The sequence below is a fragment of the Cricetulus griseus genome (genome assembly GCF_003668045.3).
Source record: "Cricetulus griseus strain 17A/GY chromosome 1 unlocalized genomic scaffold, alternate assembly CriGri-PICRH-1.0 chr1_1, whole genome shotgun sequence".
Taxonomy (NCBI): Eukaryota; Metazoa; Chordata; class Mammalia; order Rodentia; family Cricetidae; genus Cricetulus; species Cricetulus griseus.
The window spans coordinates 106,108,440-106,135,101 of NW_023276807.1; the positions used below are offsets into that span (position 1 = coordinate 106,108,440).

General features: G+C 49.5%; 2 protein-coding genes across 5 annotated transcripts in view; both read left to right on the forward strand.

The window, feature by feature from the left end:
* Positions 1–3,021, forward strand: part of Jakmip1 (janus kinase and microtubule interacting protein 1) — a 57,507-nt gene extending 54,486 nt beyond the window's left edge. For all 4 annotated transcript variants that reach the window (XM_035452926.1, XM_035452927.1, XM_035452928.1 and 1 more), the window contains one exon: positions 2,971–3,021. In XM_035452926.1, the coding sequence (XP_035308817.1) occupies positions 2,971–3,021 (51 nt within the window). The remainder of the gene's footprint in view (positions 1–2,970) is intronic.
* A 6,688-nt stretch (positions 3,022–9,709) lies between these two features.
* CUNH4orf50 (chromosome unknown C4orf50 homolog) overlaps positions 9,710–26,662 on the forward strand; it is a 40,411-nt gene continuing 23,458 nt past the window's right edge. The window contains exons 1-4 of the mRNA XM_035453028.1: positions 9,710–9,993; positions 14,398–14,542; positions 17,635–18,171; positions 25,927–25,992. Coding sequence (XP_035308919.1) covers positions 9,710–9,993; positions 14,398–14,542; positions 17,635–18,171; positions 25,927–25,992 — 1,032 coding nt within the window. The remainder of the gene's footprint in view (positions 9,994–14,397; positions 14,543–17,634; positions 18,172–25,926; positions 25,993–26,662) is intronic.

Here is a 26,662-nt window from a genome sequence, read left to right on the forward strand (position 1 = left end):
ACCAATTCTGCCTAGTCTAGCTAACCAGCTTGCACTGGGGATGCCCTGACCCTTTCTCCCTGGAACTAGGATTGCAGGCTGGCTGCTGAATCAGCTTCTGTGTAGGTGTTGGGCATCTGAACTCTAGCCCTCATGCTTGGGAAAGCATTTTGCCCACTGAGCCATCGCCCCAGCCCTTACTTTTTCCTTCTTATTTAGTCTGAGACCCCAGCCTATGGAATGGTACCCCACTCTAGAAAACTCCTTACACACCGCTCAGAGATGTGTGTCTCTCAAGTGATTCTGGAGTCTTATCAAGTTGGTAATCAGTGTTAACCATCATAGAAGAGGCAGCCATGGTGTCTGTGGATGCTGAGGGTCCACAGACCTCAGACCTCAAGACTAGTTTAGGCAAGGTGGCTTTCCTGAGACCATTGCCACTCCCTGTGACAACACCTGATGACTGCAACCTTTGAACTCAGGGATGGAATTTCACTCATCTCTTCCTCTAAGGCAGAGAATAGGATGGTCTCAGACAAGCTCAAGGAGAAGTCATAATTGTGTAGCTTTTGTCACAGTGCTTGCAAGGCAGTAAGGTCAACTTTACCTCTGTGTGGTGGTGAGGATACCTGTGGAGACAAGTGCAGATCTTATGACCCAGCCTTGTTGAGGTGGGGTAAGCCTAGTGTGCCTGAGTAGAATACCCTATCTGGATCCTAAAGGGAGATATGTAGAAGCCCAGAAATGAAGAGAAAGGCCACTTACGGGCAGAAACATCTTAGGCCAGTTTGTGAGAAAGGGTCTTGACTCTTCAGGTACAAAACTGGAACAAGTTGCTGAAAGTCACTGGACAGCAGAGTTTGGGGCTCTTCATAAGTGGGGCAGCCTTCCTGGTCATTGTCAAATAATACATAGAGGGGGAAGGGGAGAGAGAAAGAACACCCTTTGAGACTCTGGGTGTGGCAGGTGTATTCTCTCCTATCTCCCCGAGAAGGTAAATTCAGACAGGGCGGGAAATCACCATCTCACCCTGTATGGAATTCCTGGGTGCATAGCTGGCTGTGTCTGCAGGGGACACCTGAGATCTGTGTCTAGGCAGTGGCTGGGTTCTCTCACTGAGTCCCTTCTGTGAGAACTCTTTGAATGGCTGTCCTAGATCCCAGAATCCCATCTGGCAGGTGCCCAGCCTTCCTCAACCCTCTAGGCTGTTGGGAAATCCTAAGGGGGATGCCAGGTTGAACCAACTGAGAACACTTTGTGTCCGTGACTGGGCTCAGGACAACCTGAGATTCTTGGGCTTCTTACTGCTCTGAGATTGAGGCTACTTTCCTCCCTGGGTGGTGGCAAGGAATCCATTAGAGGGCACAGGGTAGAGGCAGTGAACTCTGTCACAGACACCTTGAGGGTCACAGCCAGATGTGACAACAAATGGTACAAAATGGCCATAGAGGCTATTGCCATTTTAAATGTTAAAAGTGAGGGGGTGGGAGATGGCTCAGATGGTAAGTTCTTGCTTTACAAATGTGAGGAACTGTGTTTGATCCCCATAACTAACACTGAAAAATGGCTGGGTGTGGTGGTGCAGTTATAAACCCAGTGCTATGGAGGTGGAGACAAGCAGTCCTGGGACTCGCTGGTCAGATAGTTTGGCCTAACTGGTGAGTTCCAGGCCAGTGAGATATCCTGGCTCAAAAGACCAAAGAGGACAGTGCCTAAGGAATGAAACTTGGGGTTGTCCTCTGCCCTACATACCTGAACACACGTGAGCCCACATACACACAAATATACATACATATACACATACAACAGTGTTAAAACTCAGGCTGGTCAGGTGCACTGATTATGCCTCCACAGGGAAGCACAGGGTGTTGCTTGGATTGTTTTTCTGGTCTCTCAGACTTTCTCAGAGCTGATTTGTGGACTATTCCACCTCCATCTTCCCAGGAAGGTATGGCACAGGTCACATATGCAGAAGGAAAGACTGACCCAGCTGGTGGATTACTGGTTGGCCATATGACCTGGGGTGCCTACCAGGCCTAACTGTCACCTGTAGGTCTTCCCAAACTCTCCCTGCTAACTAGTGATCATGCTAAACTCTGGTTCCATCACTGTGTCTTGCTGATGGTCTCTCCTTCCATGACCAGACTCTTACTCACAATCCATTAGTGGTCTCAACAAGGCCTCCTCCTCCTCCTGAGCCTCAGTTTCCACATGTAGAGAACATGAAGGGCTTCAGGATTACAGAGGCCCCTTACAGCACTTGATCTGAGAGATTTGACAGAAGAAAGCAGTGCTGTTAATTGGATTTCTACTCTTCTCTACAAACAACATAGGAAACTAGGACCTTGTTTGGTGGGAGTTATTTTTTAATATTCCCAGATGACAGACAGATACGTTTCCTCCAAAGACTGGTGATTCTGTTTGAACAGGTCAAGTCAGGAGTAGATTAAGAAAAAAACAAAACCAAACAAAAAAACTCTTTTGAACAAACGGATATGACTTTACTGTTTTTGTAAGGTTATCTTCCAGCAGTGTTTTCTAAAGTTGATTGGTAAAAGGCACACAATGTTTTAAATATTAACAAAACTCTTGGAATGGACAGTGTAGGGAAGGGTCATTTGTCTGCAGGCTGTCCTTTCTGCCCCTCTTTTTGCTGCCCACCATAATATATACTGGTGAAGCACAGCCATGACTTTGGGCAGGCCCTTCCCTTGTGTTGCCCTAGCAGCCTTACCTTTATCCCCAGAAGTGTCTGCACGTGGCATAGACCTCACCTGGCAGCCTGGGTTGTTGGGATGCCTGATAAATGTGTAGGGATAACTGACCAAGCATTTAAGGCCAGAGGGACCACTTCCTCTGTCCGTCTCTCTGCTGCCCTCTAGTGCCATAGTTCTTATAGGATGCTGTCACTGAATTCCATACCACATCTCTCACATCTTTTTCTTTTCTTTTCTTTTCTTTTCCTCATTTTCTTTTGGTCTTATGTTATAGTTTTTGTTCCTTTTTTTGTTTTTTTCACTAGCATTCATTCTGTGGCCTTGACGACTCCCATGCGCCGAGAACTCGGGTGTGTATCCTTTACTTTCCATTGGCTGATGCAAAGCTGATTGAGAGAGGAGGCTGACTCCCTCTGGGAGATGAGGTGCCTGGAAGGCATCCTTGTCTCCCACTTCAGATCCTTGGGGGCTGTGTGGTTCTGGGTCCCTGGGGTCCTTCTGTAGAGACACATGGCAGGACTTATTGAGACAGACAGGCCCGGTGGCAGTTCATTCACAGAGGACTTTATGTTCCATTCCCAAAGCTTTCTCCAGCTTGGCTCAGCTCCTGATCTGTTGCCATGTGCACATCTCCTGTCACATCCGAAGCAAGTGGCCCTCCATTGAGTGGCTCATGAGACCAGATCCTGATATGATCACACAGTGTCCAGGAGCCAGTAGTGTTCTGCTCTTCACCTCTGTCCGTATCTCAACCGCCCAATTATGATGTGTGATTATAGTCAGAGACCTGGCTGCTGTTGCCTTGTACCTAAGCACCTAGTTCTCAGCCCTGGTTCCTGCTTTGGGACCTCAGCCTCTCAACATTCTCCAGGTGCTGGGTGCTCATCCTGGGGCTGGCATCTGCCTGACCTCTGAATTTCAGAGTCTTGACCTTGAAAACAACCTAGGCTGAGGGTCCTTGAACTCCAGGGTGCCCCTGAGGCCCACTAGATGCCTAGATGGTCTACCAAATGTCCTTAGGTATGTCCCTGACTCTCATTAGCCCACAATGAATTAGGTTGGGACATTGGCCAGGCACAGAGTGACTGGTCACTGTATGTAGAAAGAATAAAGGGTTGGCCTGAGGTGTAGGAGACAGCTCACACCATGCCCCAGTGATGGAACCGTGGGGCTGGGGCTATGCAAATCCTTCTTCCTCTGTCTGGGTTTTAGAGAAGGTTCTCTGGATCACTATCAAGAGAGGTCAGGGCTTGAAGATATTCTAGGGCCTCCTTCATTCTTCTTAACCTTTGATTTTTGTTTCACTTCAGATTATTTCTTAATCTTACAGGCTAGACAAAGAGCTTTCGGAATCACCTGAGTCCCCGTGGTGCCCCATCCTCACTCAAACCAAAATTCAACAGTGCAACAAGCTATTCAAAGTCCGGAGCCTGAACACAGAACTTATGTACATTTGACAGTCACTTAAAGGGGAGGCCTGGGGACCTGGCCAGCCTCTGCTGTGGAACTCTGCAATGGGGAGGACAATGGGGAGCCTCCCCAGTGTCCCCACTGTGGCATCTTCAAGAGTCAAGGACAAAGATGGATCTGGATGGCAGGAATCTAAGTGCAATTAGCGGAAATCCAGGGCATGCGAGCTGCTGCCTCAGGGGATAGGTGCAAGGCCTGTCCCCATGCTGTGTGCCTCCCTGAAGGCACTGTATGTGCCTAGATGGATACAGACACCCCCTCTGCCCTATGTACATAAATCTCCATGGACTGAGTGTGTTCTTCTGGAGTCTGTCTGCCAGAGCCACCAACAAAACCTTTGACTCCATGCACAGCTGGACTTGCAGCTGGTAACCAGCAAGAGAGAGTTGGAGTTGCCAATGTGGGAGCCTGTGGATTGTAGATTTCTGAGGAAAACTGAAGGCTCCAACACTCTTATAGGTTTGACACTGCATAAGTCCCAGAGCATGGCTATGCCTCAGACCAGGGGGTTTGTGAGGACTGAGAGAGTGGGCCCAAGCTGCCTGTTGTAATTTGTAGGGGCATCCTAAAAAAGGAGCTTGGGCTGTTAGAGCAATACCCAGAGCCTCCGAATTCAGAGGCCAGGGGTGCCCTTCTACCATAGAGAAAATACCATAGAGCCTTCACTGCCCAGGATCCTCAGTAGATAAAAGCATCATCTCCTCGGGTGTTGGAGCCTCCATAGAGCACAATGGGTGGAATGGGGGTGGCATGCCCTAGCTTCACTGGAAACTAGGTGCTGGAAGTCAACTTCCAGAGGAAATTCCCTGAGAAGTAACTTTGGGATGCTTCTGTCAATCTAGAGCAGGTGGGGTGGGTCACCTTGAAAAGGCATCAGCCTGTGTGGCTATACTTTCCCAAAGTCGGAGCAGGGAGAATGTTAGCCATCAGATTGACAGAGTGAAAAGGACATGATGGTGAGTCTGTGTGGGGAGCTTGTGATGAGTTCAAATGTGGCGTGGTGGCAGCAGAGCAGGCAGGATGCAACCTCTTGCTGTGTAGTTACTGGACCAAGTAAGTGGCACCATGATTTCCTGGAAGCAAACAGAAATAGCTGGGGTTCAGATCCTATCCATTGAGGGAACTATGGAACAGGGACCTGACATTGTAGGGAAGCCATATCCAAAGACAGAGAAGTGAGGACAGCGCTTTGCATAGAAGGGGGCTGTCCAGATAGGAGGCTGTTCCAGCAGACATGAAGTCTCAAGCTTGAAGCAAACTCACCAGGATGGCTCAGAGGTGTTGGTTCTCTGCTGAAACACAAGTCCCCAAACATCTATGACCCACAAGTCCAGCCCCTGGGACCTACCGATACTCAGTGGTTTAATTAAATTCCAATGTACCTATCTTTGGCAATAGAGACATCTGAGTCATTGAGTTGCAGGAATGTGGGCACCAGTCAGGAAAATGGAAGGCATGCCTGCTTTCCCTGTTAGGAGATGCAGGGGCACTATTCAACTGACTTCTGTAGTCAGGTATCCTGGAGTATCCCAGAGAGTCATGGAGAAGTTGGCCACTCTGTCTTTGCAAACATCTGCCTAGAATCCCTGCAGGCTGTGTTGCAGTGTGGTCCTTATACCCTCTGCCCTTACCTACTGTGAGGGAGAGGGCAGCCTCCATGTCTGCTTGGCTTTTTCACTCAACACTTTATGTGATGGTGGCCTTAACTCTGCAGTCAGACCCATCTGGGCACTCCCAGCTCAGCCATGTCCCTGCTGCAGACAAACAATTTTCTTGTGACTCTGAGGAACAAACTTACAGATCCCAGGCCATGCCTCACGGAAGAGTTTCTGTGACCTCAGCTGGACAGGTGGACCCTCATCGTTTCACAAGACCTCTGACATTCCAACAGCTGCTGGTAGGAGCAAACATCTGAGTCCCTTATGGGGTGGTCCTCCCAGCTGGGGACAGTGTCCACCCACTTCCACCCCCAGGAAACCACTCATGCCTGAGAATGGAGCTCACACAGGCAGGTGTGCAAGCTGCCCTAGTCTCTACCAGGATAAGAATTCCTCGTCACTAGCTTAGACATTGCTACCCAAGTCCCCATTAGGAACAAGTCTAGCTAAGAGCCACAGGGCTCAGGGAACCCCAGAGATGCATGGCACCACAGATATAGTTGTCCTCTTTCCAGACCTGGGTCCAGTGAGGCATAGCCTCGGAGCTCTTGTCATGGATTAACACTTGTGTGGTTTCCAGAGGAGCAGAGCTATAGAGTCAGTCTCCAAAGCCAATGCTACATTCTTCTGTAGACAGGAAGGCAGGTGGAATTTTCCATGACTCTCCTCCCAGACCCACCAGGAGGATTAGATCCATAGCCCTCCCTGTGAAGTCCCCAAATACAAGGTTCTGCTTCTGTACCTCACTCCTCGGGGCTAAGCAGGGAGTCCTGGGCTGGGGTCAGATGGACAGCTGAGCTGAGAACTGGGAGACTCCAGCTTTAAAGTGGAGGGGGCCCCTAAGGCTGTAAGACCCGTGTCCTGCCAGGTCTTCTTCACTTTGTGTCTCTTGCTAGCCACAGGGAAGTTTTCACCCAATTGCCCTTGCTGAGCAGTGTAGAGCCATACCCCAACCATGTGCTGTGTAGGAGGTGGGGCCTGTGTCCCAGCTCAGCTCTACATTGGGTCCACCTAGCCTGAAGCTCTCCCAGTTGCTTCCTACCCTGGCTAGGCCAGGACTATGATGCTCTGGCGTGTTTGAGGGTTCTAGATCAAGTCCTTGTTCCCTGGAGAGTTTTAGCCTGTTTCCCCCTTGTTTTTCTCCCCAAAGGACAGGGTTATATGGCCCCTGTTTCCCTTGGATTCCCTAGCCAGGTTTCTACCAGGAGTCCCTCTGCCTCAGCACTTCCAGCACCATATGAATGTTTTTTTTATTATTATTTCTCATATTTAATCTCAGCCTGTTAAGGGACTCCCATTATGGAGCAGGAAACCCCAAACCAATACACTGGTGTCTTCTTCCTCTATTAAATTGTCTAAAAATCCCTAGGTGTTTTGGCAGACCCCAGCCCATGTGTCCAGAGCCCTACTCTCATAGAAGGAGCTGGGTCTCCTGGGCTGAACCTGCCCCCATCTCCCTCCTTAGCCCTTCACCTCAGAGCTGAGGTTTTAAGATGGGTGCTCTGGTTATGGCCTGTGTCCTTTCTGTGGCCACTGCCCCACCATGTCTCCTAAGGCTTTGGGCCCTGTCCTTACAGTCACTCTCTTGAGGCCTTTCCCTCAAGGAAAACAAGGCTGCAGGCCTATCCTTCTACAAGACAGCCATATCTCTTTCAATTTCCCCAGCTCCACCATCTTCTCCCCCTAAGTCTTAATGATTCACCAGGAACAACAGCTGTCATGTGCCTGTTGTGGGCAAGGAGGGCTGTTTCTCAGGAACCTATCTCTTACTCTCTGCTGCTTTCAGCTAGCAGTCATCTTCCCTCAGCAGGTGGCATCTTGTGGCCACTATTTCTGGGACTCACATGCCAGGTACTTGGGGAATCCTCCCCATGATAAGGGAGAAAACTGTTTACTGGGTGTGGTGTCATTTTGCAAGATGCTGGCCTGTTGCCCAGTAGCCTGCAGCAGCTAAGCAACAAGGCTGGTCACAGCCCAGACAGCTGAGATCGTGTCCGGGAAGCATACCTGTCACATCCGGCCAGTATTTAGTCTTTAGGATGTGGTGGGCTCTCTGAGCAGGCTGTGTGAATCCACTCATGTGTTCCCTCACTGGATCAGATGCCTGTACTTACACAGTACCTGGAGATCCTTTTATGAGATGCTCAGTACTTTGACCAGATTCATACCCAAGACAGGATTCAAACAACCCAAGGACTCAGGCCCAGCACCTGGGATTTGAGTTATCTTCCTGTCCCTTAAGGCCAATGTTCCACATTGCCAGTTCTGCTTGTCTGCCCCCACTCTGCTACAGCCTTTACCATCCCCCCTGCCTCCTCACCCCCCCCCACCCCAGACATTGGGAACGCAGAAGGCCTCTTTGCAAAGGTAGAAAAGACAGACACAGGGTTCATTGTTGGAAAGCATGAAGCCAGTGTAAGATGGCCTGAACAACCCACAGGGGAGCAGACAGGATGCTCAGGGCAGGGTACATGTGGTTTCCAGCCAAACCCCATTGGGCCCCAAGACCAGGGATGCTCCTTTCCAAGAATGGCTCACCCCAAGTTCACCCACTAGCTGGGCAACCTCCTGGCTTCATTAAGTGGATTTATATAAAGGGTTAAAATAAATACCTATCTTTATGGCAAAAGGCAATTGTATGAGAAAGGCTAGGAAATGGCAAGGGATTAAATGCACAGCTATGTGCAGAGCTGAGGGAGGGGATATGGTTTCCTTTGGGTTCCCAGGGGCACTACTTCACAGATGAACACAGCTGAGTGCTCTGAGGAAAATACACTAAGAAACAAGAATGGAAACCTCTCTCATTATTTTCTGGGGAAGCAAAGTCTCTTATTTTCATACTTCTGTCACTTTACCTCTCTGCCTAGTCCTGGCCCCTGGTGTGATTGGTGGCCTCAGCTCTTTCCCTCTATAAACCCATTGATGCCACCTTGGACCAGCCACCTCCTGGTCACTTAATGACTGTGACTGCCCTGTGCTCTCAGTGAGATGCCCAAGAACCCCAAGCACCTGTGTGAGCATGGCCCCTTCTGTACGTTATGTGGCCAGTCACTTCTAGCCTATTGACTCTGACGTGAGGTGTCCCTCCACCTCAGGGATCTCTGCCTATGCCTGCCTGCTGCTCCCTGCCATTCCTGCTTTTTTTTATCCTCTGGATCCCTTCCCCAACCCTGAGCTCCCAGGGACTTGTCTGCTGCCCAGAGGCCAGTTTCCTTCCACACTTGATCCCACAGCTCCCGGGCTAGCACATGTACTCTCAGGTATGGAGTCAGACCTGGCTGTTCCTTCCCATCTGTAGGGCTTGGAAAGCTCTTCCACCTTCTGAGGTCTCCATTTTACTATCTCTAAAATGGTCATGATGATGCCTACCTCATAGGGTCACCAGGACAACTGTATTAGGTAGGTGTGGGAGACCTCTCAGTATGGCATTAACTTCCCATCTTCTTTGCCTGGCAGATTGTAGGTCCTTGGTAAGTACATGCTATACTCAAACAGCAGCACAGAACCTCATTCATTATGGCTGGCATGAGCTTTGCTTGCTTTGGAGAACCTGTGATGGATGTGTACTCCCTGGAAACCCTCTTTTTCCTCTTTGTGTGCATTGCTGAATGTTTAATTCCAGGTGACTGGTCTGAGCCTCATTCTAGCTTCGGTGTGTTCTAGCACGCCAACTTGTAAAATGAGATGCTTGTACGTATTGCATGACGTTTGTGTGGATGAAACCCAAGCTACCCACTCATGAATAATCCACCTGTCCTTGTTCTCCTCAAAGGACACTTACCCAGACAATCCAAAGGCATGGTAGCCTCCTGGAAATCTCCAGAAAATCCACGTTGCAGACTCATTCCATTTTTCTTAAGTCTGGGCCAATGAAATGTTTCCAGGATGGAGCCGACAGCCCAGGAACAGACTGAGAAAAGTTTCAGCTATGTCATCAGAGCTCCCAGCAGCGATGGCTTTGATGTGATGAATGTGGATGTGAAGATCGACACTTGCTGGGTGTTCCGAGATGTGGAGGAGAGTCGCCAGGAGCAGGGATACCCTTCAGAAGTAGCCAGCAGCCCAGACTTAGACACGGGGCTGCTCAGGGAGCAGCTAGAATCCTCAGAGCGGAAGCTGTTGGCAGCAGTGGACAAACATGTGACGTCAGAGTCAGGGCTGAGGAGCAGGTGGGTTTAACCTTATGAACACTCTTGTGCGGGGTGAGGGGGGCACTGGTGAATTAATTCCCTTGACACCATGGCCCTTTGAATTTCCAACTGAGGTCCTGGGCTCACCAGAGGTACAGAAACAGCCTCGGTAGTCATTTGCCCTCACGTATCCTGTCTGCCAGTGACCAATCACCATCCCCTGGGTCCAGTCAATGGGAAGCTCTGGCAGTGAGTGAGAAAGGGAGAAGCTGGGCATCTTCCCTTACCTCCATTCTGTTGTGGTTGTGCCCAGATGATGTGTGCCTCTCTTCTTTGTTGGCCCAACTCCTGCTGTATGGCTTGGTCCAAACCCTGGTCACATGTTCCCGTTGGGTAGTCCCCTACCTCCAGGATCAGAAGTGCCTCCCAGCTCCTCTGTCATCTTGGTACAGGGTAACAAGCAGGTCTTTCTCTACTCTGAGCCTCTAGAGTGGGCCCTGTGGCCTAGTAGAGCCAACACAGACCCCGAATGGTCATTGGAATCTAGGTCTTATTTCAAACCACATCTTCTGGCCTTTTTCCTAATGGCACCTCCCCTCCCTTTTCTCCAACCCCTCCCTCATTTTCCTCTCTTCCACTCCCCTCTCCTCCTCTTCCTGTTTTCCCTTTCTTTAGTGGTTCTGGGGATAGATGCTGGGGACTGCTAGGACCTTGCATGTCCTAGAACAACACTGTGCTGCCTGGCCACACCCCAGCCCTCCCAATGATTTATTTCTCTTTTCTTACTTCTTCCCTCCCTCTCTCCCTCCTTCCTTCCCTCCTTCTTGCCTTTCTTCTCTTCCCCTCAAGAGGAGGGATTTACTTTGGCCCACTGTCTTAGAGGTTTCCATGGTCAGCTCGCTTTATAGCTATAGGCCTGTGACAAGTGGATGTGGTAAAGGAATGCTGTTCCCCTCATGATAGCTAGGAAGGGAGGTGGGTGTGTCCCTGAGAGTTTCTTGAGACCTTGTATGTTATTTATTTTTCCTGTCACTGTGACAAAATACTCAATTAATGAAAGGAACACAAGTTTATTTTGGCTCACAGTGGGTTTCAGTTTGTGTTATGGATGTATTTATTGATTTGGACCCATGGTGAGTCAAGGCACCTTGGCAGAGGCTGGAGCCCAGGGTGAGGCTATATCCACTGTTCTCTTTAAGATGTGTTGCACATCTTGTGGGAGAGAGCCAGAGGATTGGGAGGTAGGATCCGTGGCAGGGCAGGAGGGGAAATGGACCTTCCACTCTGGTCTCACTTTGACTCCCTTGAGTCCTGTGATGTATAGAGTATTAGTATACTGAGTATTAGCATCTGCTTTTCCAGATGGGGAACTGAGGCTGAAAGCATAAACTATAGGGTCAGGGGTACGAAGAGCAGAAGTCTGGTCTCAATGGCTCACTGAAATTGCAGATGGCCACCTGACTTTCTGGTAGGTCTGGGCCACTAGAAAACAGTGAGTGGCTAGCTAGGAGTGTACACTGGACTTGCTGCACCACAGAGCTAGCATGCAGGGCCGATGAGATGGCTCAGTGGATTAAGGTGTTTGCTGTCAAACCTGATGATATGGGTTCAATTCCTGGGACCTACATGGTTGAAGGATAGAACCAACTCCCACAATGTTGTCATCTGACCTGACACATACATTGCCCCCCAACAACAAAATAAATAAGTAGAAATGACACTTGAGGTTGTCACCAGGTCTCCACAAAGTTAAACAATAAAATAAAATAGAAAATTTAAATGGAGACATGATAACATGCCCAAGATTTTTATTATGGAAATGATACTGAGCTGATTAGTGATTAGTTTAGTCAGAGAAAAACATTCCTTGACCATTTAGTGGTCCTGAGGGTATGGGTTTCCTGTAGCTTCTGTGACAAATGGCACTCACTTGGTAGCTTTTCTTCAGAGTAGTGGTGGTAGGATTGGAGACAGAATTTCCCATAGCCCATGCTGGCCTCAGACTGGCTATGTACCCATGGATGGCCTTGATTATAGGCCTACAGCCATGGAACTTGGTGACTTAAAAACAGCCTACAGAGATGGGACTGAAAGAGATGGCTCAGTCTGTAAATATCCCACTGTGAAAACATTAGGACCTGAGTGTGGATCCTCCACACCTACCCGTAATCACTGTGTGGTGAGCCAGAGATGAGGGGGTCAGTGAAGCTCACTGATCAGCCTACAGCAAGTAACTTCCAGGCCCTGTCTCAAAATAAATTAAAAAGTGGAGGGTGGTTGAGGAAGACCCACCATGTCTACCTTTGACCTCCACAGACATGGACATTTGTATTCACATAGTGTTTCTGAAGCAAAACAAAACAAAACAAAACAAAACAAACAGGAACCCTGGCTCAGTTGATTAACCAATCTAGAGGCTGAAAGTTAGGATTCAGGCTTAGCTTAAGTTGTCAGTAGGGTCACACCCACTCCAGACACCATTGGGACTCACTCCTAAATGCTTGACCCTCAGCTGAGCACCCCTCCTCGGCTCCCAGCCCTTCTCTAAGCTGCAGCAAGTATGCTGCCTCAGTGGCTCTGCAGCTTTGTTTCCTACAGCCAGCTCCACCTAGGCTGCCTTCTGACTAGCTAGATGCTACATGATGCTCCGGAACCCACCTCCTCTCCCAGACTGACTTCACCTGCCCTGCAGCTTCTGTGCCCGTGAAGGGTGGCATCCTTCCTCCAGGGATCAGGATCCTGGAGTATCTAGAGCCATGGTTCGGCTACTGTATTGGCCATCTTTTCTTGCTTGTGTCAGAAGCAGACTGTCTCCTGAGCTCAGGACACAGGTTTCTCCCCAAAATGAAGAGAATGGCTTACTTTCTCCTTTTCTGCTCTCTGCACATCTCAAAACCAGTGAGAAGGCACCAGTTCCACCTCCCGACGGATTCACTTGAGAGGACTTACTCAAGTGGGGCAGGGGGACCTCCCCAAGGATAGAAACCCTGAGTTGTGTTTTGGATTGTTAGACACCATTCTCTTTAGTCTCAACAAAACCCTGCTAGCAAAGTGCAGTGGCCTGTATCTTACAGATGAAAATCTGAGCACAGAGTGGTAAACTAACCCAGTTAGGCTCCCATGGAGGTAAAAACAGAGGTAGGAAGCAGAGCCTGCCCCTCCCTGTGGAACAGCGTCTGAGATGGAGGAGGGGAAGGGGGTGAAGAATAAAGCATGTGCAGAAATGGGAGATGAGGGGTATCTCAGGCCAATGTTACCTGGTATGGAGGCAGGGCTAGCACTGTACTGGAAACAGAACTTCTGTCCACCTTTGTTGTGAGCATTGCTCTTATTTTCCCTTCAAGTGTCATCATCATCCTGCTTATGACACCTCTTCTATTGGCAGTGAGGGTTTGTCCCCTCCCAGCTAGGCACAGTTTATGTTCATCACATAGCACAGAGCACTGCATGGCTCAGCTGCCTGCTATGTCACTCACTGAGGCTGCTCCCAGCATCTCATGTAGAAGTGTAAACCTCACAGACATGCCTCCCCCTTTTAATCACAGAGACCTTCTTTTGGCTGTCAGCCATTTACTTAGAAGACATTCATTAAGTTTGGAGCCAGAATGGGAGGCAACAGTGAGTAAGATTAAAAAGTCAGCCTGAAATCCACAATTCTGTGTGACCCAGAAAAATGATCCGCCTCTTCTGGGTGAAGTACGTCACCTGGAGGCTGGTTAAGTTGTGAGAGTTAGTCCCATAGTACAAAGAAAGCTTTTGGCTGGTCAGCCTCCACTCAGTGTCTCTTGGTCTTTAAGGATATAGGTTGCTAACATAGGGCTGAGAAACACTTAAGGTTGAATTCTGAGGCAAGTGACATTGGTGTATGTGTATACACACATATGTAGTATGCACATGCATGCACTACCCATCTGCATGCATGGAGAGACCCTAGTAGGACACAAGCTTGTCTTCCTCCATTATTCACCACCTTATTGATTGAGACAGGGTCTCTCATTGAAATGAAAATTCACATTTTGGCTAGGCAGGCCAACCAGTGAGCTCCCAAGGTCTGCCTGCCTCTGTCCCCAGTGCTGGAGTTATAGGCATGGCCTTTGTGTGAACTCAGGTCCTCATGCTCACCAAACAAGTGCTCTGACCCACTGAGCCCTCTTCCCAGACCTGCAAGCGATGTCTTTGAGGTAGAGCAGAGATTTTCTGATAAGATACATATGGCGGGGATGGTGGCTCATTCCAGTCATCCAACCACTGGGGAGATAGAAAGAGAATGGCTCTGAGTTTGAGGCCAGTCTCAGCAACAGAGAGGACCTGAGTTGATAACATATGTGAGTGTTTTACAATGAAACTCTTAGACCAGTAGCTGGGCCAGATGACGGGGATGGTGGTGGTGGGGTTTACACACTTCCTGCCCTCAGTGAGTATCTCCTGCTTCTGGTTCTGCAGGGTCCAGGAGCTGGAGCTGTCGGAGAAGAAGCTTCGTCTTAAGGTAGAACAGCTGAGTGCCTGCGTGGCCCAGGAAAGAAGAGCCTCACACTACGCCCAGGAGCAACTACAGGCACTGCAGGGGGACCTGGTCATCTGGGTTCGTGTCCCTTCTGTTTCCCAGTGCCTGGTCATATGTTCACCCTGGGCCTTAGCTTCTCTGTCTGACCTCCCCCTCCCTACCTCCCAGGCCTCCCGGGGAAGCATGGGTGTCAGCATGTTGGTACCTTTCTCATGCCTGGGCCCCTGAGGACCGGAGGGGGCCAATGTTGGTCTCAAGTTGCTGCATGCAGGTGGAAACAGAGGGAAGATAAGAACCTGGTCTTGGGTGGAGGAGGGACTTGGACACATTGTGGGTGTGATGGGAAAATGATGCTTCAGAGAACTGGGGCAGACCTTCCCAGACATTGCTGGGAAGGGAATTTGAAGTGTGAGAATGAGGTGGACCAACATGCTGCTGTGGAGGGCCAGGAAAAGAAGTGTGTGCAGGGAGGGAGAGGCTGGGAAGCACAGCAGGCATGCCAGAGGGGTCATTGCAGAGATAACCTCCTAGCAGAGGAGCTGGCACTAGGAGGCCAAGGAAGGCAGCTAAGGCCTTGGGGTAGTGGGGGCAGAGCACAATAGACACCTCTATCAAGAAGCATTGAGTAGTTAAGGGGAATGTTTTGGAGGAAAACCCTACTACTGCTGCTGAATTGGCTGTGACTTTGGATAAGTGACACAACCGCAAGAGGTCTCAGTTTCCTCATATGGAAAATGGGAATAATATGGCACCCACCCCTCAGGTGGTCGGTCACATGAGTTAAATGAGAAAATACATGTAGAATGATCAGAGAGGTGGGCATCTCAATAATTGCCTTCTGCATCTTACCCATCATAAGAAACCTTCCAGCTGGGGAGATGATTCAGGGTACATTGAGAAAGAAATAGCAGATGGATCTGGACCTCTGCAATAGGTACCTTACGATGCCTGGTTGCTGGCTACAGGGATTTCATTTTAAATCACAGCTTTTGGGTTTTAAGATTGCAGGGTGCGGCCCATTCATGGGATGGGAACTCAGTACGAACAGGTGGTACATGCACTAAACTGAAGTTCTTTCTTCAGTCTTGTTCAGCTGTGCCTTTGTGTGTGTGCGTGACATATGGGATGGTCCTGTGTGTCTCTGATAATGGACAGCCATGGGACTGCCAGGGTACATGGCATAGTATTCAGTGACACAAAAGTGGGAAGTGAAGGAGTCAGACTCAGCTCAAATCAGTCCTTAAATACTAGGGGGTCACCAGGTGTTACCGTCCCTCTGACCACTGGAGGCAGAGTCAGGTTAAATTGGCTCCTTGGCTCAGGGGCGTCTTCATATCAAGGTACAGGCTGTGGCTCTGCGCTGGGGACATGTGGTTTCTCTGAGGAGACACTGTAAGGGTTTTTGAGCCCTGCTCTTGACACACCTGGGATTCCCCAGGGGAGTTGGGGACAGTCCTGCATGGAGATGCTTACAGTGTGATGGAAGATGAAGGGTAAGCTAATTGCATTGTGGGATGAGGGGTTCTGGGGAGGCCAGGGAGCTAGATACCCTTTCCATGTAGTTCCCTGTTGTTCATGCTACCTTGAACAACATGAATGCATCCAGGGAGACCTGCCAAGAAGCCTCTCTACAGATTCAGTGGCTTGGTCAGGGTCACATTTGCCCCAGCTGCAGCCCAGCCCTCAGCCTTAATCTTTAGTCTTTGTGTTTTTGGTAGAGATTTTGACATGTGGGAGTCAGTATTGCAGGGATGTGTGAATAGCCTTTTGGCATCTTTTGTGTCTGAACTGTCACAGATGGCAACTTTGCTCTGGTCAGATTCCCAGGAAGCAAAGGTCTCATTACTGCAGTGAGCTCTGGTCATCCTGAGAGGTGCCAAAGGCCCACCCACTCACACCATGGATCTTCAGACATCCAGAACCACACAGACACGCAGTACAGAATTCACACCATCTCAAGGCCGGGAGAATTTTCCATCCAGAAAACACAATTCCAGTTTTTCTTCCCCCTCCATACCCCACCAATAACCTGCCCCACAGAGCCAGCCTGAGCCAGCCTTGTGCTTTCTTGTCTCTTTGCTCTCTGTTTCTTTCACCTGCAAGCTCTGAGGCAGCAGAGGGTAGCAGGTAGCTGGTGATAGAAAGCTTCTCACAGAGGCAGTGTTTGCTGGACAGAATGTGAACATTGAAGACTTCTGTTTTTTTTTTTTTTTTTTCAGAGTGGTCCAGTTCATTGTATGTGGTAGGGAGAAAGTGGGTGTCCAACTATGGAGAAAGGTTCCCTGCTCTGGCCGGTGGCCGAGGGACAGAGAGAGAAGCCCTTGAGTCAGATATAGGGCTGCCATGCTGTGCTCCAGAGCTGGCTGCAAGAATTTTAGCTGTCCCTTTATACAGGTAACTTCTGAGTGTGCAGTGGGGCTAATGACAGCCCTGTTTGGAGGTGGGGGAGGCATTCACAGTTGTGAACAGCTGCTGTGGCTTCCTGTCCCCTGCTCAGCTCACATGGCTGAAATGAGCGGTTCTGGAAAGTTCTGTTGAGTTTGGAAATTGGTGTGGACTGTTCACACTGAACAATTCCAGAGACCCTCTACAGGGTGTACTGCCCTTCCAACCCACTGTACACACACACACAGACTTAGGGAACTCATGGAGCTACTGGGCTCAGACTATGTAGGGTGAGGGTGACTCTTGGTTGCAGTGCCAGAAAACTCAGTAATCAGAGTAACTTAAAAAAATGTGCCAAGTGGAGGTTGAAGTTTGTGGGACTGGTTCACTCCTTCCACCACATACGAGTCCTGGGGGACCCAACTTGGGTCTTCATGCTTGGTGGCAAGTGATTTTATCCTCTGACCATCTTTGGTCCCAGCGTAAGTTTGTTTTTTAGAGGAGTGGGGGATGGGGTTCGAGGCAGGGTTTCTTTGTGACTTTGGAGTCTGTCCTGGAACTAGCTTTGAGACCAGGCTGGTCTCAAACTCAGAGAGATCCTCCTGCCTTTGCCGCCCGACTGCTGGGATTAAAGGCGTGCGCCACCACCGTCAGGCCCCAGCGGTAACGTTTTAATGCAAAATACCCACTATGCACAAATACGGGAATGTTAGGGAGAGAAAGCAAGGCGAGTAAGGCACATGCCTGGGGCTCCCTGACGTCCTCATCACCACAACTCCTAGGTGCGGGAGGCGGAGAGCGCGACCAGAAGGCAGCAGCGGCTGCAGGAGCGGCTGAGGCACAAGGACGAGGCGCTGGCACAGCAGGCGGCAGCCCTGGAGCGCTGTGGGCGGGCCCAGCGGCTGCAGCTGGGTCTGGTGCGGGATCAGGAGCGCGTTCTGCGGGCACAGGTACAGCGGCTGGAGCGCGACGTGCGGCGCCTCGGTCGCGCCGCGGGCTTCCTCCTGGCACAGCTGCATGCCGCAGACCCGTTGCCCAGTGCGAACAGCCCCGGGCCGCAGCCCCCTGCCGGTCCTCTGAGGTCCCCCGAGGCGACAGAGCTCAGCGCTCTGAGGACCAGGGCGGAGCGCGCAGAGCGGGAGTGGGCGGAGGCGGTGCGCAGCCTGCAGGAGCACAGCGTCACAGAGCGGCAGCTGCGGGAGCAGCTGGAGGAACTGCGCTGCTGCGTGTACGGGCTGACGCTGTCGGAGATAGGACTGCACAGCCAGGTGGAGGAGCTCGCCCACCAAAATATGCACCTGCGAGCCCAGCTGGGGCATGGTACCCCGGTAAGTGGCCGGAACCCAGGACAGGAATGACTGCTTGCCCTTCTCTGACTCCTGTCCAACCACTTGATCAAGGTCGTTTCCCAGAAGCCTCCCATCATTAATGTGAACCAGAGGCCAGTCCAGCCTTCACCATACACAGTCTCTGTTCCCACTATCCATACACACGAGGTCACCATTGTCATATGATCACTCACTATCCATATGGTCACCTACTCGTGTGGCAGCCATTTGATGTCTACCCACTTGTCCATGCACTTGCAGACTCCCATGTCCAGCCAACTTCTGTTGTTCTTTCCCGCACTCACTGTTAAGAGTTTGAGTGTGCCATTGCTCTCCTCCCGGACAGGCCCAAATGTTTGAGCCCTTGGTCCCCAGGTGCTGGTCCTGTTTGGGGAGGTTGTAGAACCCCACTTAAATTTGACAGGTGTGTTTAATCTGAAGCCCTTGGGATGCAATCTCTCTGGGAGAGCTATGAATATGGCTCGACACAAAAGTCAAGAAGACTTCAAACACTATGAGGTTTTAAAAAATAACAGTCATGCTGTTCTCGAGCATGAACTTGGTAGTGAACATATCGGAGTCACAATGTTGAAAGATTAGAGCATTTGCTAGGAGGTTGCTGGGGTGACCTGAGGTTCTAGCTCAAGGTTTCCACCTGCTGGAACTTCCTGAATTGTGAGGAAGCAGAACCCAAACTCCTTCCCCAGCTGCTCCCAGCCCTGTGCCTCCCTTGCCATCATTGTAGTCTCTACATGAAGAGACAGAACAAAACCTTCATCCTTTAGGTCGCTTTGGCCAGGAATTTTGTCACAGTGGTAAGGGAAATAGCCAGTGTTCCCACACCCCAACACTAGACTAGTCTTTCACACCTAATCCAAGGCATCCACAGACTCAGTGTCAGAGTTGTGGTTTGTCCATGGTACGTTGTAGCTGCTGAGTACTCACCTGGTGGAAGGGGCCTGTGCCTTTTTAATAAGAGGGGTGTGCCACCCATGTCTTCCCTAGTAGTCATTCCATGCTGTGAGAAACTTCCCTCTTGGGCTGTGAACTTTCCAGGGCAGGTCCAGCACCCACTGGCCTTTGCATCCTCCATTCCTCTCAGCAGCACACAGGGACCCTAGGGCTGCATAGGAGAAAGTGCCAGGGGTTGGGCTTTTTCTGAATCTCGTCATTACTAGCTCTTTAAACTTGGGTATGTTTCTTAAGCTGGGACAAGAAGACTGGGAATTTATTTCCTCTTTACATGACGGAAGATGTGCATATAATGTCTTCCTGTGCCAGATGTATACAAAGCTTCCTTTCAAAGCTTGTGGAGATAGGGACAGCTGCTCTCAGCATCCTTGCTCCACAGAGAGGAAGCTGAGACTCTGGGTAGAAGTAGCTTAGCTGTTGTCACAGAGTTGTTGAGAGACAGACCTGGAAGTTGGTGCCAGGGTAGGTCGCTCCAGCTGCATTAGCCTTGTATTCCTAAAACCATAGTGAGCTTAGTTCCTTTAAAGAAGAGGGGACATTTGGGAGAGAGAGAGGCAAGAGGATAAGGAGTTCAAGCTACATACGAAGTTCAAGGCCACCCTGGGCAGTGGCAGACCCTACCTCAAACAAAACAGACAATACAAACCAATGGGAGTTGCTCATTTAAAAATTCAAATGTATCTTTTAATTGGAACCTGGATCACTCAAGTCTGGATAATGGCCCGTCTCTTGCCTGGGCCAGCTTACTATAGTGTCTGGGTTCTATTGTGCGTTTTCACTGCTTTATCTCCCACCTGCGCCTCCCGTGCACTTCTTGTTCAGCCACTAGGAGGAAAACAAAGTGTACACTTACCATTGTCTGCTTGTAATTTTGAAAATAAATGATGCATACATGAACTTGTCATTTAGCATCCTTTCTGTGATTGCCATAGATGTGCTTTCATTTAGGTAGTTGGCCCAAGGTTTTATTCTCCCATCTTGCCGTCATCCCGCATGCTGGAACTCACTGTTCCTTCAGAAGACTTCTCTGAGAAGAGTGGGTTCCTAGGTGTCTGGCAGAGTCTTGCTCCTATTTTTCCCTTTCTGGTTCTCTCCTTTAATCCCTCATGTTTTAGAGGTTGTTCCCACAAAGCTGATGGAGGTACTGCCCAGGAAGGGCAAGTGATCTGGTCACAGACACTAAGGCAGCATCAAGACTAGCAGGGAATCTCGCCTCCCTCTGCTGTCCTTCCCTCTGGATCAGGGGCAAGGGTCAGTAGATCTTAGGGGCTTTGGGCTCTTCAGTGGCTGGGCCAGGTGGGATCTATGCCCTCAGCTTGAAAGCCCTCACCAGCCCTCAGCTTGAAAGCCCTCACCAGTCACAAGCATCCATGACCTCAGTGCTGCAATCTCTTCAGAAGGCCCTCCACCCCAAGGAGTCGCTTCTCACATAGGGCTTTGACTAGCAAAGCCAAAGGATGTATACTGAAGGTCCCCTAAGTAGTCCATAAGCGGTGGTCCCCATGTGTGAGGCAGAGGACATAACAGAGGATCCTGCTGGAACCCATGGGACATGCAACACTGCTTAGTAGAGGGAGTTACGTGCTGCTGTGGGGGAGGTGCTTCTGTAGGGAGCTGCAGGGGATCCCACTTAGGGGACAGTCGTGATCCAGACTGGCCAGGATAGTCACTGGCTGGTTACTAAACTTCTGTGCTTCAACATCCTTATTGTGAGATGGGACTGATACCCACAGGCTGTGATGCTCAGCAAATGAGCCACTCAGTGAGGAAAGGACCACAAGAAGCCACTTGCCTCAGTCATAGGGACCGTCTCCAGGTGGCTGTAATGCTGTAAGAAACAATTGGGAAACAAAAGGTATGGACTGAGCATGTGCAGTGAAGTGTGCAGCCGACAGTCTTCACAAAGCTGCCATTTGCCCTGAGCTGTGTGTTCCCTGCAGCCAGCTGATGAGGGGGTGGGGTTATTAGCCCTCACTTTACAGGTGAAGGAACTGAGGCAGGTGGGGAAAGTCGCATGCTCCAGCAAATGGAAGAAGCCGGGTTTGAAGGTTGCACAGCCCCATTCCCAAGATGGCCCTCTGCTTACTACATCTGATGGACTCTGGGAGCTGTGCTGTGAGACATAGGACAGCCATTGTAAGAAGACATTTCAATTGCTTCTTAGTCACAAAGCACTTGCTCTGAAAAGCTCTCAAACATGTTGTAAAGCAGCCACGGAGGCACTAGTGCCCTGTCCCTAAGCCCATACTCAGATAGGTGACAACTTTCACAATAGGTTTCTTAAAAACTAAGTCCCCAGAAGAATGGGCTACTGGGAGGAGTTTGGGGGAAGGGCTCCTGCTGGTGAAAGAATCTGAGGAGGACAGTGGGAGACAAACTGCCATTCACCTGCTGGTGTGCTGGCATGCTTCTCTGTGAGTATTCACTGGGCTCCTGCAGTGCCCCAGATACAGCACAGGTCCCTGGAATTGCAGGGCAGGGGAGGGGTGTGTGTGTGATCTGGGTGTGGACCAGCTCTTCAGGAGATCGGAGGGGAGACAGGTCACTTAGAGAGGCTTATGTATAGTCAGTCACCATGTCAGTCACCTGGGAGGTGAGGTGCTGAGGTGATGGGCATTGCTCCCCTGTCCTACAATCCTTCCTGTCCTGCAGTTCTTCCTGGCCTGAAGTCCTCCCTGTCCATACATAGAGTGACTCCTGGCAACAGCTGTGGGAATTGTTTTTGTTGCTGGGGAAAGACCCGGCTTGCACCTCTGTAGGACTGCGTCATCACAGATTTGGTGTTCACTATAAAGCAAACAGGGTCTTTAAGAAATAGAGTCAAGGGGGCTAAAGAGGCAATTCAGTGGTCAAGAACCCTTGTTGCTTTTGTAGAGGACCAGGGTTTGGTTCCCAGCACCTACAGGGAGTAGATCACAACTGCTTGAAATTCCAGCTTCTGGGAATCCAGTGCCTTCTTCTGAGAGCTCTTGCACACACATGTTCCAGCATTTACTCAGGCACACACACATATGCATAAAATAATTAACTCTTTAAAAAGAAAAACACTGGACCAAAAGTCAAGTGATAAAATACTTGCCTAGCATGTGTGAGGCCCCCAATTCTCAGCAACATGCACGCACGTGCACGTACATACAGGACAGAAGGAAATAGTTAATATATACAGCTACTAAAGGAGCCGCTGTTCTGCATGGTTTGGCCCTTTGTAGACCTAAGCATTTGGAGAGAGCTGCCAGTCACTGAGTATTAAATACTGTAAGAATGTCTATACTTACCATGTGATCATAAACCTCCATAAATAGATGTTTGCTGTTCTCATTATTGTGACCAAATACACGACAAGAAGGAGTGTAAAGAAAGGAGGGCTTATTTTATTTTATCTCATGACTTGGGGGTATGGTCCCAGCACAGCACAGCAGGCTACCTGGACATGGGGCAGCTGGTCACATTGTGTTTGTACTCAGGAAGTAGAGAGCAGGCAGGAAGTAGAACTAACTTAACAAATGTGTGCTGCCACCAGGCCTGCCTCCAGTAACCCACTTCCTCCAGGGAGACTTCACTTTCTGAAGGTTCAACAACCTTCTGAGACAATGCCATTGGCTGGGACCACAGGTTCAAACACATGATCCTGCGGGGACATTTCCTGTTCAGATCACAGCACATATTGAAGAAAGGGGTAAGCAGCCACCAAGCAGCTGTGCACCACTGTCTCCATCTCAGTGCTGTTTGCAGCTGGCAGAATCAGAAGTAGCTTCAGTGCCCAGTGAGATGGAGCCTGCATGGTCTCGGTTAAGCCAGGGCTTCTCAAATAACTCATCACACCTAACTCTTAAGACATTTTCCCACTGCCTAGGTATGCCAGCATATAAAATAGATACATAGAGGCTGGAGAGATGGCTCATTGGTTAAGACCATGTACCCCTCTTCCAGAGGATCCAGGTTCAGTTCCCAGAACCCACATCAGGGTGCTCACAACTGCCTGTAACTCCATTTCTTGGGGATTTGACCCTCTTCTGGCCTTTGCAATACCCTCTCCCCAATGTGTGCATACCCACACATGGACATAGAGATACACATAAATAAAAATTTAAAAAATAGGTATACAAGTCCAAACATTTACTGACGATGAGTAATACAATTTTTATTTTAAACAAATTTTTATGTATATATGTTTGCCATTTACTAAAGATGAAAGCAAACTTGCATACTAATGAGTAGATGTGTGTATGTATTTTTGCATAAAGCCACACAGTGCAGTATGGGTGAGTGCTACCAGGAACACCTCATTTTCATTACTTATTTGATTCTGAGTTTATTTGGGGTACTCAGACATTCAGAACTCTTTTACTATTGTAATATTTTTGGTGACATTTAGTTGCACAACCCTGTGTGGGTCATGATACTCATTTTAAGAACCCGGGACTTAGGAGATATGTGGTCAGAGAATATTAGACAACTCCCAAACCACAGCAGGAGAATTTGGGAGGATTTGATTCTTCTAAACTATTGAGCAAAAAAAGTGTACAAACCTAAGTTTACATTTTGTGTAAGCAGAAATCTTCTATTACCTGTGCTTAGAAAAAAGCCTGGAAGGATGTACTGTAACACATAGATGCCATTGTATCTCAGAGTAATCACACACCGAGGAAAACCAGTGTCCAGGCGTGGTTCCCTCAGGCTGAGCGAGCACAGTGCTGGGAAGGAGCAAGTCCAGGGTTGAGAGCTCTTCTCCAGTTTTCCATTTGAATTGCCCTGTGTCCTTAGGCAAGTTGCTGTCCCTCTCTGACTATTGACTTAATCACTCATGAAGTGAGGAGGTAGACCAGTTAAAGGTTATCATTTCAGTGTCATAGCACGTAGGACGCCCCCTGGAAGTCTCCCTGGGACAGAAAGCGTGTGCATTTTCTGTGGCTGTGTCCCCAGCCTCAGAACCAGGCCTGGCCCTTAGCTGGGGCTCAGCAAGTATTCATGAAAACGTGTGTGCAGAGAAGCAGGGTGCAAGCAGGATGTGCACTAAGGGCCATGGTGGACGTGCTGGCCTTGGTGAAACATGATGTATAGCACTATGCTGACTCCATCCTTCCTTTCTCCATCTGCCTGTTCCTCTTCTCCTTCTGCCCTCTCTTCTCCTTACACTTATTTGGAGCCTGAGTCTTTCTTTCTCTACTCATCCCCTCTCTCTTTCTTCTGTTTTGTTTATTTTTTCTTTTCTGATCTTTTTCTCCATCTTCTTTCTCTCCATCTTTCTCAACCTTCCTGCATCTGTCTCTCTATCCCTTCATCTTTCTGATCTTCCATCTTGCTTTCATGTTGATTTTTAAAGCTGTGGTTGGGACTTTTTAATTATGACCAGGTGAGAACCAAGTAGACAGAAACAGAGGCAGATGACAGGGCTATGAGCACTGTTGACAGTGGCCTGTCTGGTTAGGCCTGTCTATATGCAACCGGTTGTCTATTAGAATATGAAGTGGTTCACATGCCCTCTGGTTGCTATTGTTTGGGGTCAAGTGTTCTTTTTAGTCTGTGTTGGAAGCTTCTGGAAAAATCTATGATACAGCTGGGGCTGAAGATTTATAGGCAAAAGGACACAGCACAACTTGTTGCATGGTTAGATAAGAGGTTACAAGCACAGAATGGCAGAAGGAGGGGCTGTGGGGGAGGGTGATGGAGACTTGATTTGTGAAAAGGTCAAGGAAGGCTAAAGAAAGCCTTGTGGAGACTTGGCCACTGCTTCTGCAGGACATTAAGCCTTACTTACTACCATCTTGCATGGATTGCATACTCCAATGACTGAGCTGTTGCAAAACTGATTCCAGGTGAGAGGCAGTTTAGTGTGGTGTGTGCTTGCCCAGGGCCACTTTAGTACCCCTTGGCTCAGCCACAGCCCTGCTTCATGCCCTGGGGCCTACTGTCCTTGACTGGAACACAGAACAAGGCATATGTGTGAGACTGGGAAGATGGGATTTTTATCCTGCTGGAGAAGAGTGAGAAGGGGGAGGCACACTGCTCTGGTTTGGTTTCCAGTTTAATTTGCTGGCCAATGTTCAGTGGGGTGGGAACAAGGCCAGGAGCCAGCTACAAAGAGGCCTGTATGACAGTTGGCTGACTGTTAGGACCCTTGCCTAAAGTAGCAGAAGGAACAACCTTGCAGAGGCCCAGAGAGAGAAAATGGCCAGCATGGTGGCAGGCCAGGAGGCCATCAATCATGTTGGGGCAAGAGCTCACAGTGGTCATGACAGCTGGAACAGCTCACAGGTGGCCTCCAGGACCATGTTGGGTATGTTCCTCTCTGCTTACACAGCTGGCCTCCTGCAGGTCTGGGGGGAGCTTTTCAGGTCACTGGCTACTGTTCCCTTTAGGACTCATTCACAGGGGAACATTTAAAATCCCTGAGCAGATGCCAGCTTTATTTGGTGGGACACAGACAACACAGTGTCTCCAACTCTCACTCCTTTCACAGTCTCTTGTCTGGATGGACAGAGAACTCCAAAGACAGACTGTCACTCTTTGTAACGTACTAAAAGAATTCTAAGGGTCAACTAGAACAGTGTGGCCTGGTAAACCAATGGCCCAGTTAGGCTCCATGGCCAGCTTTGCTCCCACTGCTTTCTGAGACTTAGTTTACTTACTTTGGAGGGGTCTGGCCATTGCTCTGAAGGGAGCATAGGAATGGGCTTGGAGTGGACACTTCAACTGGGACACTTGTGACTGTTCAATTCTTTGTTTCTCTCAAGGGTTCCTTGGGCTGTTCAAAGAGTGATTCTCTGCCCCCACTCATGGCAGAGGTGCTGGATCCCTGCAGTATCCAAGGCTGCCACAGTGACGCTCATGGACTTCAAGCCCCTGCAGGTTTGTGGATGCTGTGGTACATAGAGGGGTCACCTGACATCCTTCTGATAGGCCAGCTCACTTAGTCCTCATGTTATCCTTGCAGGGTTGTACAGGATGGTTTATTCTTCTTATAGACAAGACCCAGGGAGGCTCAAGGTCACACAGCTAGTCAGAGAGGCTTAAGGTCACATAGCTGTTCAGAGAGGCTTAAGGTTACACAGCTGTTCGGGGCAGAATCAGGGTGTGATGTTTCAGGGGCCATTAGCTTAGGATAATTGAAATTTATGCATTCAGCTCTCAAAGGGGTTGGCCAGCTTGCAAGTTGGTATTGGGGCCTTGTCCTTACAGAGATTACTATAGTAAGCAGGAGCCCTTCTAGCCACCTTCCACCTCAGGCAAGTCCTTGGGTTGAGGATAAGACTTGTGACTGTCAGTCTGAGAATTACTGGGGCTTTGAGGTCCCCGGTCTCTAACTGTCAGACATAGTTTCTCACCTGCTATAAGAGATCTGCTTGCTCATCTTCAGCTCTCAAAACGTAAGAGCAGTCTAAGTCTGATGGGGGAAGTCCTTCTGTGTATGTGTTTGTCTTATTGGCTGATGAATAAAGCACTCTTGGCCAATAGGGAAGCAAGATAGGTGGGACTAGGAGTCGAGGAGGATTCTGGGAAATGTAGTAAGGGGTCGCCA